The sequence below is a fragment of the Lepidochelys kempii genome, chromosome 26 (assembly GCF_965140285.1).
Source record: "Lepidochelys kempii isolate rLepKem1 chromosome 26, rLepKem1.hap1, whole genome shotgun sequence".
In the NCBI taxonomy this organism is placed as follows: domain Eukaryota; kingdom Metazoa; phylum Chordata; order Testudines; family Cheloniidae; genus Lepidochelys; species Lepidochelys kempii.
The window spans coordinates 10,388,294-10,402,990 of record NC_136405.1 but is presented as its reverse complement, the minus strand read 5'-3'; the positions used below and the strand labels follow the sequence as shown (position 1 = coordinate 10,402,990).

At 47.5% G+C, this 14,697-nt stretch overlaps 1 protein-coding gene across 7 annotated transcripts in view; it reads left to right on the top strand.

Annotated features, from left to right (window-relative positions):
• Positions 1 to 14,697, top strand: part of RASSF2 (Ras association domain family member 2) — a 55,599-nt gene that overhangs the window by 5,555 nt on the left and 35,347 nt on the right. For 6 of the 7 annotated variants that reach the window (XR_012156253.2, XR_012156252.2, XR_012156251.2 and 3 more), the window contains exons 2-4: positions 9,305 to 9,410; positions 13,194 to 13,269; positions 14,174 to 14,325. Coding sequence is in view for 4 of the 7 variants with exons in the window: in XM_073324774.2 (XP_073180875.2) it covers positions 9,352 to 9,410; positions 13,194 to 13,269; positions 14,174 to 14,325 (287 nt within the window). In the remaining 3 variants the exon portion in view is untranslated. Of the gene's footprint in view, positions 1 to 3,354; positions 3,408 to 9,304; positions 9,411 to 13,193; positions 13,270 to 14,173; positions 14,326 to 14,697 lie in introns of those variants that run through there. The other variant, XM_073324773.2, reaches the window with a different exon arrangement.

The window sequence follows — 14,697 nt, the reverse complement described above, 5'->3', positions numbered from 1 at the left end:
AGGGCTTCGAGCATTCTCTCTGGCCATTGGGACTAAAGTCAGGTTTAACATCTGGGGTGTGTGTGTGTGTGTGTGGGGGTGTGTGTGTGTGTGTGTGTGGAACCCGAGACTGGACTGTAAGTGCCTCGTGTAGTAATTATATAGCATAAGGGGAGGGGGGCATTCTTAACATGGGCCTTTTGGTGCTACTATGATCAATGTTGTTAATAAAATCCTCCTTTAGGAGGCTGTGTTCCTCATTGGCAGAGGGATTGACTCCTTGCCTTATGAGGTTTCTTCCTTAAGTTTCTGTGATCCTAAAATCTCGATAAGATAGAAAATCATCCGATTACTTCCCCCCACTCCCCTCTCTGTGAGACCTACAGCGACATTCATTTCTATTGCTTTTGTTTTAATTCCCCAAATGCCACTGTAGTTACTGGTTTCAGAGGGGTAGCCGTGTTAGTTTGTATCAGCAAAAACAATGAGGAGTCCTTGTGGCACCTTAGACGCTAACAAATTTATTTGGGCATAAGCTAGAACCCACTTCATAGGATGCATGGAGTGGAAAATACAATAGATCTTTTCATATATGCCTGCTACTGAGTTTTCCACGCCATGCATCTGATGAAGTGGGTTTTAGCTTATGCCCAAATAAATTTGTTAATTTCTAAGGTGCCACAAGGACTCCTCGTTGTTTTTACTGTAGTTGCTATGGGCTTGCGCCACAAAAGGATTTATCATTCCCAAGTGCCACTTCAGTTCCTCGGCCACAGAGTGAGACAATACTCCTGACCAGGTCTAAATAAGAGCCTTTTTGCTGCACCTCTTGAGGGTTGTTTTGTGCATTGACTTGTCGTGCTTGTCAGGTACTGATCTTGTTTATATTGAGCTGCTCGGACCATCTCTCCGGGGCAGAGAGTGGAAAAGCTCTCCTGTTTGCATTGTGGATGCTGGACGTACTGGCTCACTTCTGTGGGTGAGCTCTGGTGCTGATAATTTTTAAAAGGAGATCAAACTGCCCCTACGCATCAAGGAAAGTAAGCCTTGCCTTGGGTGTGAGGCTGTCAGCATCAGACTGCCGGGCCCCTTTCTAGAAACCCTGCATGAGGAACCGTGAATCTGCACAGCAGACCCAAAAAAGGAAGAACTGGCAGCTCTTCATCTCGCTTAGGAAATGGAGATGGTGACAGAGATGAGGGTGTCAGAGAAGGCTTAAGCAGCTTGTCGCTTCAGATCTAGCAGCCAGGCGATAAACAGGAAGTTGGAGCTCAATCAGAAGCAAATCTTCCAACTGAGAAACTGAAGACACCCTGCCACGGCTGCTGCACCAGCTTGAAGTTGTTTTCACAGAGGGGGGGCTCTTCCCGTGCATTTTGAATCATAAGGCAGGCGAAATACACAAGCGTAAGCCCATTCACCTTCTAGAAATTCATTCATAATGTAACTTTTTCAAGGGAAACCAGAGGTTTGGCCTCTCCCTCTCCCGTTGTAGATAAATAAGCACCATGTGGCTCAGCTTGGGGACCTTAATAACTAAGCATGTCTGCAGTTAAGATCTCCACAAACTTTTTGCAAGAACAGTTTTTTTGTGAGGGTGTCCTGGGCCTTAATTTCTCCTCCTTTACCCTGATGGCTGCACTCCACCCCAGAGAGAGATGCATTTTATTATTGCTCTTTTACGGATTGCTTCAAACCTTTAAAATTACAACTACAGTAGCCACCTGGTGCTCCAGGCACCTAGTGCCTAAATTAAAACTAGCAACATGAGCATAAACAAAGGACTATGCATAAATATATCCACTGCCCCCTATCCTCCTTAACACAGACAGCGGTGTGTGTGTGAGGGGGTGTACAGCGGGTCAGGAATGCGAATCAATCTGGACTCCACTGGACCAAGATAGGTAGTTCCAAAATCAAAGACTTTCCCTTTCACAAGTGCTGGCTTGAAGTGGTTTCCGTTATATGCAAGGTTTGCAGTTTGGTTCAGTGGCTCTTGGCACCCCCACAATACAAATTGTTTCAGCACCCCTGCTTCAGTTAATGTTGAGGTTGTTCCAGCTTGAGAGCCTTTGCTGATTTCAGCAGTGGCCGTGTGTTTGAAGGGTGCTGTATAAACTGCTCCAAGAGGTCCCCCGGCACTTCTTGGCTTAGGCATGCGACTGCTAAGGAGCTTCAAGGATGCCCTTCAGGTAGGCTTAGAAAGATTAGATTTTAATCGTAAACGTTGACATCACTGTGCACACACAAGCCGACACACAGGTATTTCCATCGATTATAATCAACGTTTGCAGATAGGCCGAGGAAGGAAAACGCTGCTTGAGAACTTAGCTGCATTTGATTTGAGGATATGTACTTTCTACGTTTTGATGTGATGTTGACTGTCTGTGTTTTCATGCTTTATATAAAGCTTTAACTTCTTGAATCTCAGTGGCTACTGTCATGCAGTCTGTGAAAATTTAAATCGATGCATATCTTAAAAGCCTGAAACCCCTAATTTTGCATAACTGTGAGAATTTAAATCGGGGGAAATGCTTGAAAATAAATATTGTGTGTCAAAATGACAATAACGTAGAAATCAAATTCTGCCAAGCCTATCTGTGGGTGTATTAAGACAAATAGACAGCTAAGGGATGTAAATGCATAGAGGCAAATTCCCTGGCTGATGCAAATTGTCAGTGCTGCATTGGTTAGTTCAAGGTTAAAAACCTCTAAGTTCCCCAGTGTTTTTATAAAGTACTGAGGGCCAGCAGGTTGGTTATGTCCATAGAACAGAAACTTCAGTCTGGTTGCTTCTTTGCCACTGTTTGAGGCAGCCAGTGCTTATCTCTAGCCTTTGGGTCACTGTGTGTTTTGAGATGGCCAGGGAGTCTGCTAAGAGCCCTAAAGGAAAACACCCGTGCTGCCCATCTGTGTGCGACTCGGGCAACGTTTTTGCATGAGACAAGTAACTGTGTAACTTCTTCTTCCTCTGTGTGGTAATTACTTGGTGGTAACTTCCCCAACGGTTTCTAACTTTTGATGTTGTTTCAGAATACACCAGTCACGTAGCCACGTGTTTCGTTAACAGTCCCCTCTGAGGAAGGGAGACGGGTGGGTGTAAAGGCTTCTTGGTGGAGCTCTCTGTAGCAGAAGGTAATTATTCCAGTAGCCTCTAGGCCCCAACCTAGATTTGGGTCCTGTAGCGCTAGGCTCTACATGGACACTTAATAAGAGACAGTCCCTGCACCGAAGAAGCGTGGGGTGCGAATTTTCAAAAGTGCCTAAGGGAGTTAGGTGCCTAAGAAAAAAATAGAGCAGATGGACAAAAGGTGGAAGAAAGGAAGTACTCTCGTTGTCTGAGGCCCACGGAGAGGAAGCGACTTGCCCAAGGTCTCCCAACAAGTCTGGCGGAGGTGGGAATTGAATCCAGATCCCGTCAGCACCAGGTCAGGGTCTTAATTACATGAACACGGTCCTTTCCTCTCAAAATAATCAAGAGACTCCATCCTCGGGGAAGGTCAAATTGAGGTAGTACAAGGTGGCTGGAGGCTTGCCCAGGCCAGATGTCTTGTTGAAAGGTTGGTCTTGAGCCACACAGCTGCGAATCTCGGTTGTGTGTATTGGCTACAGCGTCAGTCTGTGCGTCTCAGATGCAGCCTTGTCGCCCCTTCTCTGCTTGCCTATCAGTCACCCATCCATCCGTCCCTCCTGTCTTTGTAATTGCAATTGCTCCTGTCTGAGAGATGGATGGATCCCACCCCTCCCCTCGAGCAATGCCTTCTCTGCTCTGTTCCTCCCTTCTGAACTTGCATTTGAATAAGACATAATTTCCTCATTTACGGGTCTCTGAGGGATTTTTCGCCCATCCTGGTTTCAGCTTGGCCTACGGACGCTCATCTGTTCTGTTCGGATATCTATGCCGTCCGTCTGGCCCCATTACTCATATCGCCCTCTTGCTCTGTCTCGAATTTTTGCTTTCGCAAGGAGGGCACAAGGAGCTGGTCGCTGGTTCTCTACCCACGCTTCTGCTGAGCATCCAGGGTGAAGTGGGTGTATAAGTGCATTGCAAGATCTGTCCTGTGAGTATGTTGTTTGTTTCTATAGCCGTAATTCTGTCCGCTGTGACAGGATCGGGCCAGATGGCTACTGGAGAGTAATTGAGAGTAATAGAAGGCAGATATATTAGCCCCAGGCTAAGTAGGTCCCTTTTCCCTGGGTAAGGTAACAGGGAAGGTTCCAGAACAATCGGGAACCTTCTGGAGACAATTAAGACAGGCTGATTAGAACACCTGCAGCCAATCAAGAAGCTGCTAGAATCAGTTAAGGAAGGCTAATCAGGGCACCTGGGTTTTAAAAAGGAGCTCACTTCAGTTTGTGATGTGCGTGTGAGGAGCTGGGAGCAAGAGGCGCTAGGAGCTGAGGGTGAGAACGCGGACTGTTGGAGGACTGAGGTGTACAAGCAATATCAGACACCAGGAGGGAGGTCCTTTGGTGAGGATAAAGAAGGTGTTGGGAGGAGGCCAGGGAGTTGTAGCTGTCGCACAGCTGTTCCAGGAGGCACTCTGGACAGCTGCATTCCACAGGGCCCTGGGCTGGAACCCGGAGTAGAGGGCGGGCCCAGGTTCCCCCCAGATCCTCCCAACTCCTGTCAGATACAGGAGGAGTCGACCTGGACTGTGGGTTCAGAAAAACAGCCAAGCTGAGGGCTGCCGTGAAGCTCCAAGGCGAGCAAATCCTCCAATAAGCGCAAAACCCACCGAGGTAGAGGAGAAACTTTGTCACACCACTTAATATCTTACGATTTCATATCACTCTTCATTCAGAAATTATGGTGTAAAGGTCAGTGTTGTCCCTATTTTACTGATGGGGGAGGAGAAGAGAGAGAAGGAGGGGAGGGAAAAGGTCCAAGTTAGTGGATCAGTGGATTATCTCTGCAGATATCCGTCTGTGGGCGATGGTCTCTGGCGAGCTGGCTGGAAAGGAGGCTCTCTTCCTCCTTTCCAGCTGTTGAGATAGATGTCCAGGCTGGTCTCTGAGAACATCTGTTAGTGGTGAAGAGCCTAGTTGGCTCTCCTAGAAACTGTTACATGATGCACAGTGGGCGGGGAATTGGTCCACAAGAGAATCTCTCTGTTAGGATGCGGACTGCACTGTGCAGTGTGACGCTTTTCATCTGAGGATCTCTTTACAAGCACTGAACTTTTCCACACTCGCATGAGGTAGAGAAGTGCTGTTCTTCACTTCTGCCGCTGATAAACCAGGATTTTTCCTTTTGTAAGTTTCCATTGTTTACCTCCTAGGTGGTGAATACCATTGAGATCTATTGTCATATTAATTAGTCAGATGACACAGGCACATTTCTGCCAATCAAAATGAGCATGTATGTGGAACCCATCTTGTCAGGGTTCCCTCCCCACTCTGGACTCTAAGGTATAGACGTGGGGACCTGCATAAAAGACCCCCTAAGCTTATTTCTACCAGCTTAGGTTAAAAACTTCCCCAAGGCACAAATTCTCCCTTGTACCTTAGGTTTAAGTAACGCTGCCACCACCAAGTGATTTAACAAAGAACCAGGGAAAAGGACCACTTGGGCTTCCTCTTCCCCCAACAGTCCCCCCAAGCCCTTACACCCCCTTTCCTGGGGAGGCTTGAGAATAATATCCGAACCAATTGGTCTGGGTCTTGGAATAATGGAAACATCAGTCAGGTTCTTAAAAGAAGGATTTTATTTAAAGAAAAGATAAAAGAATCACCTCTGTAAAATCAGGATGGCAAATACTTTACATGGTAATCTGATTCAAAACAGAGGATTCCCCTCTAGGCAAAACTTTAAAGTTACAAAAAACCAGGATAAACTTCCCTCTAGCAAAGGGAAAATTCACAAGTTGAAAACAAAAGGTAATCTAACACGCCTTGCCTTATTTACTTACTCTTTTTGTAATATCAGAGACTTGTACAGGATGGTTTATAGGAGAAGGAGTTTTTTTTACCTGACGCTTCTCTGCTTTCCCCAGAGAACACCCCGACAAAGCCTTGCCCCCCCACACCAAGATTTGAATGTATCTTCTTTCCCCATTGGTCCCTTTGGGGGGGGGGGGCAACCAGGTTATTTGAGCTTTTTAACCCCTTGCAGGTAAGGAGGAATTCTAGGCTACCCTTCTCTGTATCGTACTGGGGGGAGGGATAGCTCACTGGTTTGAGCATTGGCCTGCTAAACCCAGGGTTGTGAGCTCAATCTTTGAGGGGGCCATTTAGGGATCTGGGGCAAAAATTGGGGATCGGTCCTGCTTTGAGCAGGGGGTTGGACTAGATGACCTCCTGAGGTCCCTTCCAAGCCTGATATTCTATGACACCTCTAAAATGAGGAGAGGAATGATACAAGACCCGGAGACCACAACACGGATACTAAACCATTGAGAGGCAGCGTCTGGACTTGGAGTTAGGAGACTTGGTTCTAGTCCCAGCTTTGCCACTAATCTCTTGTGTGACCTTGGGCAAGTTGCGTCTCTCCGTGCCTCAGTTTCCCCTCCCAATGGGACCCCGCTTACAGCTGTGACTTGTAGGGCGATGTCAGTACAAATAATAATAATTGTCCTGAGTTCATAACGTGGCAATCTAAACGTGGCTCGTGTTTGCCTGACCAGTAACACACATCTGGTCAATATTAATGTATGTTAGAGCCTCCAATTAAAAAAAAAAAAGAGAGTATTTCCTTCCCATTTTTCCAAGTGAACATTGCCTGCCTCACCCCAGTCCGTTCACGGCCTAGCCCAACTATTTCAGCCTTGCTGGGGTGGTTGTCAAACTCTGTAGCATAAGCTAGGAAATGAAGAGCCGAGTCAGTCTTTCCGTCATTAGTTGCGTTATTATTTTGCGTTTCTGTTCTCCTTTTTTAGGACAATGCACTGTGGACAGAGTTGTTAGCTGTAGCTTTGAATTTCCTGCCCTTTGTCTGCTTGTGTCTCACGCTTGCTGTTGCCGGGTTTAAATACAGGCTTTTGTGTTTGGGCCGCTGCTGGATTTAGAAGCATGGAGTGGAGCATAACTGCTGTTTTTGTCAGGGTTGTGCCAATGTGGGGCAGGAGAGGGTATCCTAACTGTGGCCCAGGAGAACTGAGAACAGGGACTCCTGACCCAGTCACTGCCTGCCATGTGACTGCAGGCAAGTCACTTCATTGTGCCTTCATTTCCCTGTCTGTAAAATATCCACCTCCTTGAGGTATTAAGCGAACTAACTTCTTTGTGTGAAGGGCTTTGAGGTCCCGGAGCGACTTCCCTGTGCAGTAGTGGTGTGAAGTACACTCCAGACCCTTTTATAATGACAGGTTTCAGAGTAGCAGCCTGCTACCGCCGTGTGGATCTGCCGTCGACCTCAGTGTGATACTGAGCTGCAAGACTGGACCCTGAAACTTTAACTTAACATGTATGCTGTTCTCTTCAAGCCAAAGAGAAGGACTGAGCAATTTCCTTAGGAAACGAATCACAATAATACCTGGATCTCAGAGTGCTTCTCATCCGCAGAGTTCAAAGCACTTTACAAAGGAGGTCAAAAACAGTATTGCCATTGTACATTGCAAGTGCATGTATAGTGTATAAAGTGGTGGCTATTTTTGGCATGAAATCTCCTATTTAAGTATATATCACAGCAGTGTCATTTGATTTGTGCTGGGGTAGCACCTAGAGGTCTCAAACAGGCATCAGGGTCCCCTTTTACTAGACACTTCACAAACACAGATTGAAGAAACATGCCCTGAAAAGCGTACATCTTTCAAAGTAATGCAGTGTTTTCTAATTATCTGTTATAAGTAATCGAAGTGAGAGTTTAAGTAAAAATTTGAAAAGCACCCAAGTGAGTTAAGAGCCTCGGTTATGTTTTCCAAAGTGCCTAAAGCACTTGGGAGTCTTGGAAAACTTTACCCAAAATCTCATTTTAGTAATGCTTCGTAGCTCCCAATAAGTAAATAAAAACTGACAGTTTCATGTGGGGACACTTCAAAGGTAAACCGTGGCTGACTTTTGTTGCATGTGTGCATGAGATTGTTTTGGGTTTTTTTGGCAAGTATCTGTGTCCACATCTAATCCCATGGAATTGCAATAAATAAATAAATCTGTGGACCTCAGTGTAAACAATCAATTTTGGTGGCAAGGCCATTCTGCATTTGAAAGTTTATAAAATGTAGTGTTTTTTTTTTTTGTTGTTGTTTTTTTTTTAAGGGGAGTGAAATCAGGCTGAAAACACAGCTGGTTTATTTTTTCCAAGTGTATTTGGGGGAAACCAGGCTGTTCTTTGTGTGTGAAATGGGTTGTTCCCTCGCAACTGAAACGAAAGGCAGGACCCAGAATGTTCGGGTGGTCGAGTGTTTCATGTGAAATATTCACAACAGCTCGACTGAAGCCCCAGCTGATCAAAGACAGTGTTACTGTCCACTGGGGAATTCAAACAAGCTTCTCCTTATTTATTGATCGAGGCAGGTTCAAGTATGATGGCAGGGGATATTTGGTGTCGATACATAGGGGGGGAAATGCATGTTACCTCGGGCTGCTGGTGATTGGTCAAAGGAGAGTCTTGTGTTCAGGCCAGCTGTCCTTGTATTTGTTTTTTAAGACAGTTAGTTATTTATGATTTTCCCTCCTGGATTCAACCAAAACACCTCTCCTGATCCAGTGGAGTTGAACTTTTTCTTCCTATCTGTAGAATCCAAGGTTGCATTGCCACTAGACTCCCTTTAGAAACACCACTGAACTGGATGGTGGTTTCCGTGTCTGTTGCAGCCATTCTCAAAACAGCAGAGGGTATTGTAAGTTGCATCCTGATGATGATGAGTGGTAGGATGGAGGGGAACCTTACTGTGAGCAGGGTCGGGTGAGAACTGACCCAAACTGGAATCTGATCGGAACGATAAATAGTTCTCCTTCCCTCCACCCTGGTCCCATTTGCACCAGTTGTTCCCACTGTCTCTCCATCTGTAAAACAGGTATAATACCTGCCTCACGGGCTCAATACCTTCCTATCTAGGTGAAAGGGTGCAATAGAAATGCAAAGTATTCTATTAATTGTGTCTCCCAGGGTCGGCTTACTATGGTGCACTTGCAACGATTCTCTTTACTTTCCCCTCACCTGACTTTTCACATTTCCGCTTTTAAGTCCATCATTTGAATTGTAACTTTCTATTTTGCTGTCTGCACCGTGGACTGATGTGGCTGACAGAGGGATCCAAAGCTCTGAAGTCAGTGGAAAAACTCCCACTGAGTCAGGTGGTCTTTGGAGCTGCCCCAATCTGCACATATTAAGATGGAAATGATACTGTGATTAATGCAAATTTCTCTTGTATCCTCCCCCCAGCCCCCTACAATTCAGGTCTCTGCTCCTAATGAAAGAAGATCGTGAGGATGGATTACTGCAGCCAGTCATCTGCAGTCCCCTGTGGAAAAGACAAATACATTTCAAAGTAAGATTGCAACCAGAGTTTAACGCAGAAATATTTTTGGTATTATGAGCCGGTGATTTATTTATGAAAGGCCCTGGTGACTGGTGTAGGAGGGGCAGATGCAGACACACAAAGATCTTAAAGCTGTGGACGGAGGTGGAGGGGGAGGTGATCTTGCTAGCAATTGATAATGCAAAGCATGGAAAAATCCAGAGGAGCCTTGGGGGGAATAGTAACATTCCATGGCTGAGAAATCATTGAGTGGTTTGCAGCCAAAGAGAAAAGAGTTTAGGAGATCAAGATGGAAAGATGCCAGTTACTACCCAAGCTCCCTAGATAGGAACAAGCTATAACGACATCTCAGTAGAATGACGTTGGTAAGAAAAAGAAAAAATCACACCCCTAACTGAAATAGTTACACTGGAACAAAACTTGTGTAGACCAGGCCCCAATCTCTTCATGTGCCTTAGATTGAGGCGCCCCAAATCACTGGACATGTTTTTTGGGAGAATTTTGGCTGTAGTCTGTCTATCTCTGCCTCAGTTTTCCCATCTGTAAAATAGGAATGGTGATAATTTTGTATATTTATAAAAATATTGCTCGAGCATGCAGGGGTGTAACCAGGAAGGCCAAAGCACAATTGGAGTTGCAGCTAGCAAGGGATGTGAAGGGGAACAAGAAAGGTTTCTACAGGTATGTTAGCCACAAGAAGGTGGTCAGGGGAAGTGTGGGACCCTTACTGAATACAGGAGGCAACCTAGTGACAGATTGGGGGTAGTGAAGCACTGGAATGGGTCACCTAGGGAGGTGGTGGAATCTCCATCCTTAGAGGTTTTTAAGGCCCAGCTTGACAAAGCCTTGGCTGGGATGATTTAGTTGGGGTTGGTCCTGCTTTGAGCAGAGGGTTGGACGAGATGACCTCCTGAGGTCTCTTCCAGCCCTGATCTTCTGTGATTCTATGATTCTAATTCCCCCACCTTTGCAGAGTTTGACCCCTCAGAATCTGAAGTGCTGTGCAAATGCTAGGTGTCCTTCCTATGGTATCTTAATAGAAACGGTATCTGGGTGACACCTAATAGTCCAGTGACTGGGGATTCATGAGATGCCTGGTTGGATGGATCAGATATTTAGTGACCTTTGCATGGGAACAATGTTATTCCCAGGCCTCTAGAGGTCAGGAAAATACTGTACCTGCTGCACTCCGGGCCAGACTGACGAATGCACTTTGGCTGCTTTGCATTGTCAGAGTCGTACAGAGCGGCCAAAGCTCTGCTGGAGGATAAGGCCCTCGGGCCCTGATTCTTAAACCTATTTATGTTCCTAACCTCCATTGAAATCAATGGGACTTAGGTGGCTAAACACCTTTGAGGATCTGGAGCTGTGTACCTATGCTGGGTCTCTCTTTTTCCCTCCCATTCAGTCTCTACAACTGTGGTGCTATTTAAACTCTAAGATGGGGGGCCTAGCGCAGTGAGCAGACGTCGGAAATGTGTTGTGATGGGGGCTGTTTTATTATTTTGACGATAACGAAGTACAAAGTCAAGTGACTGTGTGTTCCCTAAGCTGCTTGTCTTGCAGCCTTGAAGTCTGCTTCATCAAGGTCGGTCTGTCTGAGTTTTTTGTTGGTTTTCTGATCATTGGACGAAAGGCCTCTTGCGACGCATTCCTTCAGGGCAGTGTTGGCTGGCAGGACGCAGCAATTGTGGCTGCACACTCCTTACTCTGGACCGGAAGATGCAATAAACATGCATTGATGGCCCCTGTGCTTCGAGTGGGGCAAAATCATTGCCCATCCCTAGGGCCAATATGTTGATGTGCCCTGCAGATTGGTTTGTGACGGGCTTATGGAAACAAAGTGGGAGGTGATCACTGGACCTCTAGGCAGTGGTTCCGGTTCTCTGCGTATCGGTTTCTCCGCATTTCCAGATGTGCAGCTGGTAGCACAGAGTGGCACAGTGAACTACGTGTCCAAAGCTCTCCTAGCAGTGTGAGAACTGAAACAAGGTGCCCTGACTTTCAGCGCCCTGATTTAGCTGCTGGAGACCCTCTGCATAGGGGACTTGGTCCCATAACTTATCTAGCTAAGTGCCTTTGAATATTCAGGAATATTCCCCACCCGCAATGTCCACTTGCTTCTCTAACTCCTGCAACTTTAAGGGGTGGATCCTGCACTTGGTAAAGGGGTTGGGCCTTATTAGGGAGAGTGCAGAGACCACTCATGGTAGTAATTCCAGGGATTCCTCCAAGCATCTGGCTTTCGAAGGGCCCATAAGCTACTGCAAGGGAGAAACACACTTGGACCCAACACACATGCAGAGACACCTACGTGTTCCAGGGAGGGAGACACCTATGTGTTCCGGGGAGGAAGTGATGGTCCTGTGGTTAAGATCATAGAATATCGGGGTTGGAAGGGGGTTGGACTCAGGAGGTCATCTAGTCCAACCCCCTGCTCAAAGCAGGACCAATCCCCAATTTTTGGCCCAGATCCCTAAATGGCCCCCTCAAGGATTGAACTGACAACCCTGGGTTTAGCAGGCCAATGCTCAAACCACTGAGCTATCCCTCCCCCCGGACCAGGATTCGGAAGTTCTTGGCTTTATCGAAGACTGTCTTGGTCAAATCAGTTAATTGCTCAGGGCTGCACTTTGTCTCGTGTGTGGATAATACTCCCAGCATCAGTCACGTCTGCTTAGAACAGGGACAGTCTCTGACTCTCTGTGGGGTGGGTGAATGAGAGAGAATCTAGGTGCTGCAATAATACATATAATAAATGGAGTCTGGACCTGGTAACTTACTGCTCAGGAGCTGCCCGGGAAGAATGCCTACTGGAAAGCATGGGCCCCCTGGCACTCACTGGTAACAAGGACAGTGCTCTGTTAAGGTCCATCAAGGCAAGCTGAAGTCGGGGAGTGGAGAAGGAAAGGAGGTGTATGTGTACAGGGGTAAGGAGAGGGTTCCTGTGTATGTCAGCCTGTCCTTGCTGACAGCCCTATATCTGGAGTAGTCAGAGCTACACAGAGGCCTCATGCAACCTTTGGGAGCAGTGAGTTCCCCTCTCCAGATGGCAGCTGTTGCGTGCCACGTCGCAAAGGTTGGGAAGAGGGTCTCTGTTTCCACCTCGGCATGCTTGTGCTTTTCCCCAACACGCCCCTTTTCCATGCAGTGCGAGTGGAAGTGATGCCAAGGCAGGGAACGACCAAGGTCTGGTCTCGTAGCCCTCAGTCATTGAATGCAAGCTCTGGATGTGGCTGGATTAAGCCATCAGTGCTACGGACCCACACCAAGGCCTCGTCTCCCACAGTCAGGAGATCCCATGAGAATCTCCGCTTTCATATCTAAGAGAAAATGTTTTTCCATCCCTCGCTGTTGTAAAGAAAAGCTTGAAAGAACGACGCGAGTGTAGCCACTGCAGTGACTCCTGCCAGAGCCTGCAGACAGTCTCCTGGGCAGATCCCAGGGCTGGAGAAGTGGGGTGGCCAAAGAGAAGCAGTAGCAAGTCCCTCAGCAGGGCATCAGATGGCTCTGCCATGGGGAGCCTGCTCCTGCCATCCCATGTAGATTCAGGGCTGCGGGGTCATGAGGCATTGTGCCTATGGCTCGTTTGCCTTAATCCAGCCCTGGCTCTGGAAAGTCATTCCTGACTCCATCAAACCTGCGTCAGGTCAGCCCCTTCAGGTTACCATTTCAGGTGCTCTGATACTGCAGGGCCGGGTGCAGCACAAGAACCTGAGTTTGTCAGGCTTTGGTTCTTTCCTTGTCTCAGTGCGACTCCTTGCCTGCATTAATGTTGTCTTCATCTTCCAGAAACGAACTGCTGTTGCACTTGAAGACCTACAACTTGTATTATGAAGGTCAGAATTTGCAGCTCCGCCACAGAGAGGTGAGAAATCAATGATTAAATATCGAGCAGGTTGGTCTTGTGACTTAGATGGAGGAGGCTGTGTGAAAAAACAAGACCGTCTGGGTCAATGCCCACCTTGGAGGTCAAAAAGTGACTGCTGGCAAAGCAAGCTTCTGGCTGGTTATTATTGCAAGGAGGAGCTCTCCAGCTGTGAGGTTTTGAGTTCCTATATTGTAGCTACTTTACTGAGGGAGACAGCGATCCAATGGGCTCTCCCCGTCCCACATGATCGCCTTTTGGAATCCACGGGAATTTTGACACTCATTTAAATAGGAGTGGGCTCTGGTCTCTTCCTGGGATTCAGAGATTAAGGCTGGAATGGGAACACCACAATCCTCTCGATCAGCTTTTTATTAGTAATATAGTTATTCTGAAACATTGCATGATTTAAGCCTGTCTCTCGTTGCGTGCTGTGGGATGCTTTTTGGGGTATCGAGTGCATTGCTCCTGAGAGAAGGTGGGCTTTTAGTTAAAGCGGAAGGCTGGGAGTCAGGACTCCTGGATTCTCTTCCCAACTCTGGGCGGGGAGCATAGTGTAGGGTTAGAACGGGGGATTACGACTAAAACTTACATGTAGACCAGGCCTGGAATCAGGACTCCTGGGTTCCGTTTCCAACACTGCCCCATGGCATGATGTCACATAGTGAGTAAATCCATCACCACTAGGCTTTCCATTTCCCTGTCCATACCGTGGAGATGATATGGCCTGTCCCTCACATTGTGGGGCTTTGTTAGTGATGATCAAGAGTTTGGAGAGCTTGGGGGGAGGGACGGGACAGGGTGGCAGGGCTGTGTGTTTAGCTCTGCCTTGCCGAGGAGGAGAGGGCTCTGGCCAAGGCAGCGCTCTGAGATGTTGGCGTGTGTCTTTGTATTTGCTGCCCAGGAGGAAGGCGAGTTCATCGTCGAGGGTTTGCTGAACATCTCTTGGGGCTTGCGCAGGCCAATCCGGCTGCAGATGCAGGATGACAACCAGCGGATCCGGCCTCCTCCTTCCTCCTCCTCTTGGCACTCTGGCTGCAACCTGGGCGCGCAGGGGTCAGTAGATGGTCCGCTCTGCCTAGGGAGGAGGCTGTTGTAAGAACTCCCGGGCATGGATTCATTGTCTTGGTAGAGGCATCCGTGGGGGTCTGCTAGACCGCACACACGCAACACTGGGACCCAACGTGCAGCTCCAGAAACCGGCCGATGGGCTTCTCCTCTCTACTGAGGTCGAATTAGGGCTTATTGCCAATGCAGTCTGCAGTCACTGGGGGAGGGTGGCGAAATGCCTGACGTGGAGAATTGAGTGCTGCCTGCATTATTGCAGTAGCGCCTAGAGGCCACAACCAAGAGCATAGCCCCATTATGCTAGGTGCTGTACAAACGTATAGGAAGATACTCCCTGCCCTGAAGAGCTTACATGCTAAA